Below are 6,269 nucleotides of genomic sequence, written 5' to 3'. Positions count from 1 at the left end.
CAGCTCCCCACATACCCTGTCCTCCCCTCCCCAGCTCCCCCATCCCGTTCCCCTTCCCCTCCCCAGCTCCCCCCATGCCCTGTCCTCCCCTCCCCAGCTCCCCCATCCCGTTCCCCTCCCCAGCTCCCCCATCCCGTTCCCCTTCCCCATCTCCTGCTCCCCCGTCCTCCCCTCCCCCAGCTCCCCACATACCCTGTCCTCCCCTCCCCAGCTCCCCCCATGCCCCGTCCTCCCCTCCCCCAGCTCCCCACATACCCTGTCCTCCCCTCCCCAGCTCCCCCATCCCGTTCCCCTTCCCCTCCCCAGCTCCCCCCATGCCCCGTCCTCCCCTCCCCCAGCTCCCCACATCCCCTGTCCTCCCCTCCCCAGCTCCCCCATCCCGTTCCCCTTCCCCTCCCCAGCTCCCCCATCCCGTTCCCCTCCCCTCCCCAGCTCCCCCGCTCCCCCCGTGATGGGCGTTACCCAAACAGCTCCCCTCCCCCTCCCAACCGGAAGTGCCTTCAACCCCGCGCCCTAGAAGCCCCGCGAGAGCGCCCCGCCTCCTCTTACGTCATCGGCATGCGCCGGAAGCGGCGCTGTCTCGCCCCCCGCCGCCGCCGCCGTTCCTGGGCGCTCACGTGGGGCCGGCGGTGCCTCTTGCCGGGGCCGGGGCGCCATGATCCGGGCTGGGAGCCGGCTCTGGGGCCGGGGCGCGGCCGCGCGGGTGAGGGGGCCAAAGGGGGCGGGGCAGAGGTCAAAGGGCCCATGGAGGTCAAAGGAGCCCTATGGGGGTAGGGGCAGCGTATACGACAGGCAACCCCCCGCCCCGAGGACAGCAGCCGTGGGGCCAAGGGGTGCGATTTCCCCCACGCCGTGACCAGGGTGGCCCTGGCGACACAGCATTGGAGTAGGGTGCCTGGGGCTGCACTAGTGCAACATGCGACTGCCACAGCTGCACCTTTCCCCTCGCTACTCTGTGCTTGACTCCTCTCTCCCTTTGTCTTTCCTTCCACTCCAAGGCTCTGTCCACCTTGTCTGGCCAGCCGGGGCGTCCCGAGGCTCCCGCAACCTCCCCACGTCTGCGGGATGCTGCATCCCAGGCAGGTGAGTCCTGTTCATGGTTCTAAAATCCTGCCTCTGTGGTTCCTGTGCCCGGACTCTGTGTGGTGGCCAGGTACGAAATGGTATCGCAGGTGCCATAAGAAGTAGAAATGCAGGGATTGCGCAAGACCCAGGTTGCTGGAACAGGCCAGGGGAGCCGGCTGGATTAGTCTCCTGGGTGTGAGAGTGGACAGCACTGGCTGCTGCAGGGTGGGGGACCCTGCAGGAAGTAGCAGTGGGATAACCGCCCCCTGGGGAAGTGTCTTCCAAACCTCCGTTAGAGGTCAGCTCATCCTCTGATGGCGGGGTGGGGGTGGGGGGTTTGTATTGTTGTTTATTTGTATTACAGTAGCACCTGGAGACCCTGACTGCGGTTCAGGGCCCTTGCGGTGATGGGCACCGCACAGGCCTCTGACAGAGGGTCGGGGCCCACTACATGTCGGGCGCTGCACAGACTCGGAGTGAGAGGTGTTCCCCTGCCCCAAAGAGCTCACAGTCTACCGGGCTAGTCAATTATTTGTTGTCAAGGTCCACATTTCTTGTTCAAGGTATAGTCAAGGTCCAGACTCTAGATAAAATAATTAAAAAATAACAATCATGGTAATAAATAAATAAAAAGATTTTGGGGTCCATTTAAAAGCATCTGGTGGTCCAGATTTAGCCTGCAGTCTGTCTATTGATTGCCCCTGGTCTAAACAGACAAAGGCAAGAGGGGAAACTGAGGCGCAGGGGGCGAAGGAGCTTGCCATAGGTCACCCAGCTGGGCAGCAGTGGAATAGGTCTCCTGTATCTCTGTCCTGTGCCGTTGCCACTAGATCCAGGTGCTGCCTGGTCACTGTTGCAGGCAGACTGTGCTCTTGGGTGTGTTTGGTTGCTCTGGCCAGTGAGCGTAGGGTGGCCAGAGAGCCAGTTTTGCTCTGTCTCTCAGTTGTCTGCTTTGCTGTGTGTGTGATGATGCCTGGTTGGCTGTTGGAGTTGATTTATGCAGTGGGTTGTGGTTCTGCTGGAGAAGAGCACCTGGCCTCTGCTACCTGCCTTAGCAGAGTGACTTGTTATGTGTTGCCAATCAGGGATGATCAGTTTAACCGGGATGGACTGTGACCATCACGTACCATGGGCTGAAAATGGGCCGGTTATTCCTGGCCAGAGGCTGCTATGATCTGCCCCTGGCTGTACAAAGCATGCGGGCTCTGCAGTGGCTGCTCAGACCTCTTTTGTTTGTGCCTCCTAGAAAAGCTGCCCCTGGTGACCTCCAGTGCCCCTGTCCTCCGGGATTGCCGCCTTGCGATCCCCTCTCACCGCACAGCCGTGCAGGCCTGGGTGGAGTCCCTGAGACACTACGATGACAGACATGTGGGCCTAGCAGACCTACATCCCGATGTCTTTGCAGTAATGCCCCGGTACGGTTCAGAGACGCGTTGTCAGCCCGGGAAGTGTCCGGGTTAAGGACGAATGAGCTGTGGCAACACAGGGAGAGAGGATTTTGTTACTGTTGCTGCTGTAACCAAAGCCAACCTTTGGACGACGACTTGGGGGCCTGGCTGGCTCGGAGGGTGTTGGGCAAATGGGACACGGGACCATTCCACTTAAGGGGACACCAGCTCCAATTCAGCCCCAACACAGGGGAAATGGGGCAGGGAATGGGATACGGGACCATTCCACTTTAGGGAAGTCAGGTTCCAAACTGGCCCCAAGGTGGAGGGGGGCTGGTTGGCTCAGATGGACAGGGGATGGGACATGGGGCCTTTCTCCTCTAGGGGTGCTGGCTCTGATCTGGCCCCGAGTCAGCACCAATCTGAAGGTGTTGTTGTCTCAAAGCTGTTTTCTGGCCTGGGCCCCACAGTCACCTTTGAGCTGAGATAAAGCCAGCCGAACTGAACAATGGGGACAGAACTGCTCTCTGCCCCCCCCAGGGGATCACCCAAGTGCCGGCCTTGAGGTTAAACACAGGGATCCTGTCCCCATGGCTGCGGAGCCGGCCCCTTTGCCCAGGGCTAATTTCAACCCAGAGCAGAAAGAAATCTGGAAACCTTGGGGTGTTCGCTCCCCGATGTTGCTTGTTAAGCTGCCGCTCTGCCCACTGCTGTGTGCTCCCCCAACACACACAGCCTGCTGTCTCACTCAGCCCAGCCTGTGCCAACCCCCTGCTCTCTGTGCTTTCCCTCTGCAGGGTCGACATTCTGCACACAGTCGCAGTCTGGCAGAGGAACTACAAGAGGATAGTGAGTATGTACAGAGCCGGGGGGTGGGGACCTGTGAGGAATGACAGCTTCTCAGTCTGAGGAGGGGGCTGGAGAGAGCCAATAGGCCAGTGACACCTGGGTTCTGTTCCCAGCTCTGGGAGGGAGCAGGATCTAGTGGTTAGAGATGGGGGCCTAGGAGTCAGGACTCTTGGGTTCTATCCCCGTCTCTGTGTGGCGTCGGACAAGTCCCTCCCCTGTGCCTCAGTTTCCCCCGTTGAGTGGGGGCGTGTTGGGTCAGATGGGTCCGAGGTGCTCACTCCCGCTGGGCGCTGTGACCCACACTCTCCTTTCAGAGCTATGCCAAGGTGAAGACGCGAGCGGAGGTGCGCGGTGGCGGCAAGAAGCCCTGGGCACAGAAAGGCAGCGGCCGGGCCAGGCATGGCAGCATCCGCTCCCCACTCTGGCGCGGCGGTGAGTGGCTCCCAGCCCTTGTGTGTTCTGCCCCCACCCTGACGCCAGGTGAGGGGCAGGGGGCAAACGGAGACAGGGCCCCGGAAGCTGCGTGACTCTGGGCCCTGCTCCTGTCTCCTGTGCCCCAGGGCGCAGACGGAGCCACGGGGCCCATGACTGGTGCTGCCTGGGGGTGCTGCCGCAGTGCGTGTAGGTTCAGCAGGGGGCGGGGAGCTGGACCGGGCTCCCTGGATGGGGAGTCAGTGCTGAGCAGTGTGGGAGCAGGGGGGCTGCTCAGGTTAGAGCCTGTTGTGCCCCTGAATCTGAGGCGCCCTCCTAGCCATCTAGAATCCAGCCTCCTAGCCCCTGCCTCCGGGCACTGATCCCTCCTGACCTCCCGCTGCCTCTCCCTTCCAGGCGGCATCATCCATGGCCCCAGGGGCCCCACCAGTTACTACTACATGCTGCCCATGAAAGTGCGGGTCTTGGGCCTCAAGGTGGCGCTGACGGCCAAGCTGATGCAGGTAGCACGAGTGTGCGGCTGTCTGTGTACAGGGCCCTCCTGGGCCGCTGGGCTTGTTAGTGTGTGTGTGTGGAGTGCCAGGACTCCTGGGTTCTGTCCCGGGCTAGGGAACTGGGTTAGATCGGGGCGGGGGGAGTAGGAACTGGGACTCCTAGCTTCTGTCTCTGGCTATGGGACTGGGTTAGATTGGGCAGGGGGACTGGGAACCAGGACTCCTGGGTGGCCCTTGCTCTTGCCCCGGCCTGCTGTGTGTACAATCACTTGGTTTGCTCACAGAGAGGAGGGGGTGGGCTGGGGTCCCCAGGATCTCATTCAGCCAGATGCAGGGCCCTGTAGCCAGGCGTTCTGGTCACTTGGTAACTAGGAGGTGGAGGGATTGTGACCCTTTCCTAGAAGGTCCTTTCCTAGCCCAGCTGAAGGGGGTGGGTCTGGCTGGCTCAGGGATGGGGAGGGCCTCAGCTGGCTTGGAGGGTGGATGCGGGGGTCACCCTGGCTCTGGGGATGGTGGCAGGGGGGGTCAAGCAGCTGAAAAGTACCGAGCGTATTTTGTGTTTCCAGGACAACCTGCACATTGTGGATGGCCTGGACATGCCGACCTGCGACCCCCAGTATCTGGCAGACCTAGCGCGATACAGGCACTGGGGCCAGTCCGTGCTGATTGTCGACGTGTGAGTGGGAGCGGGCGGGGGGAGATGCGGAGCCTCCTCTGGCCCCAGCCAAGGAGAACCATAAATCCCAGACACGCAGCAGAGGGTGTGATCTGGCGGGAGAGGAGAGTGCTGGGGAAGATCGCCCCTGCTGGCAGGAGATCTGGGAGCACTGCAGGGGTGGGGTCTGGGGGTAGCACTCCCAGCCTTCCCCAAGAGAAGTGGGGACTGGTCTCCTTGCTGCCCCGTGCCAATGCCTCGCAGCCTGGAGGAGGGTCTCGGGCACGGGTGGGAGTCCCTGTGGCTGAGGTCACGGTTCCTCATCTGCCTTCTGTTCCAGCAACAAGATGCCAGAGAACATCGTGAAGGCAGCAGCCAGCCTGAAAACCATCACCCTGGTGCCAGCCCTAGGTGAGTGCTGGAGGGGGGGGGGGGCACGGCACGGCCCCCCAAGGTCATCACGCTGGCCTCCAAGAGTGGCCACGAGAGTCCTGGCCTGCGGGACACGGTGCCTTCCCTCCCTGCTGCATACTGCCCTGTAAGGGGAGTTCGTGCTCCTGGCCCTCACCTTGTCCCCTGCCTGCAGTACAGCAAGCACCAGCCCTCCATGACCCTCATCCCAGTGTGGGTGGGGGGAGAATCCCCTCACTCACTGAGATGCAGCTGGTTCTGGGCTGGGGCGTGGAGGCTGTTTATAGAGGGATCCCTCTATCCCTGGCTGGCGTTGAGATGCAGCTGGCTCTGGGGTGGGGAGTGGGGACTGTATGTCACCTCACAACAGTGTGCACAGCCAGAGAGGGGAGGAAGTCTGCAGGGGTCAGGAACCATCGCAGGAGCTGCCTTGTGGGCAGGGGGTGCTGGGCTAACCTGCACTGCACAGAGTCTGGCTGGCCCGGGCACGCCTTGACCCCGCCCTGGTCTCTCTCAGGTCTCAATGTGCACAGTATGCTCAAGCACGAGACGCTGGTGCTCACGCTGGACACGCTTGCCTTCCTGGAGGAGAAGCTGCTGTGGCACGACTCCCGCTACACCGCCCTGTACCCCTTCCGGCTACCCTACAGTGACTTCCCCTAGCCCCGAGGGACGGCGCCCGCCGCAGGGAGGCCTCTTGGGCGTCTAGCCCATTGAGTGAGTTAACCCCACTGAGCGCATGCGGAAAGGGGACTGGCATCAAGGCAGCTTCCTGCTGCCCTCCCACAATGCACCTGGGGGCCGCAAAGTGGCTTGGAAGTGACTGTTCTCTGCACGGTGGACAGGAGAGAGGCTGGGCCGTGCCCTTGGGGGGGGGCGGGGGGGTTGCCTTCTCTTGCTTGCTGGGAGCATGACTGTTAAACAGCCCATCCTGCCGATGCACAGCCATTAAAGAGCTGCCGCTCTTGCACTGCC

General features: G+C 62.0%; 1 protein-coding gene across 3 annotated transcripts; it reads left to right on the top strand.

Annotated features, from left to right (window-relative positions):
- The first annotated feature begins 546 nt into the window (after positions 1-546).
- Positions 547-6,269, top strand: MRPL4 (mitochondrial ribosomal protein L4). 3 transcript variants are annotated; one of them, XM_038378778.2, is made up of 9 exons: positions 547-703; positions 999-1,083; positions 2,312-2,480; positions 3,251-3,302; positions 3,617-3,734; positions 4,131-4,237; positions 4,795-4,904; positions 5,224-5,294; positions 5,812-6,269. In XM_038378778.2, exons 1-9 carry the CDS (start codon positions 656-658, stop codon positions 5,955-5,957), a joined length of 906 nt encoding a protein of 301 aa, XP_038234706.1. In that variant the 5' UTR covers positions 547-655; the 3' UTR covers positions 5,958-6,269. The 3 variants fall into 3 exon arrangements, with proteins under 3 accessions (XP_038234706.1, XP_038234708.1, XP_038234707.1); XM_038378780.2 differs by having other exon boundaries at positions 561-703; positions 999-1,153; XM_038378779.2 differs by lacking the exons at positions 547-703; positions 999-1,083 and adding an exon at positions 1,422-1,628.

The sequence above is a fragment of the Dermochelys coriacea genome, chromosome 20 (genome assembly GCF_009764565.3).
Source record: "Dermochelys coriacea isolate rDerCor1 chromosome 20, rDerCor1.pri.v4, whole genome shotgun sequence".
Classification (NCBI taxonomy): Eukaryota; Metazoa; Chordata; order Testudines; family Dermochelyidae; genus Dermochelys; species Dermochelys coriacea.
Note: the sequence above shows the minus strand (reverse complement) of the source record. Positions and strands in the feature narration are given on the sequence as shown.

Excerpts from the sequence above, each read along its gene's own strand:
- MRPL4 (XM_038378778.2), top strand. The coding sequence starts at position 656 with ATGATCCGGGCTGGGAGCCGGCTCTGGGGCCGGGGCGCGGCCGCGCGG. Across the intron at positions 2,481-3,250 it reads GTCTTTGCAGTAATGCCCCG|GGTCGACATTCTGCACACAG; the intron begins GTACGGTTCAGA and ends TTCCCTCTGCAG. Across the intron at positions 5,295-5,811 it reads CACCCTGGTGCCAGCCCTAG|GTCTCAATGTGCACAGTATG; the intron begins GTGAGTGCTGGA and ends GGTCTCTCTCAG.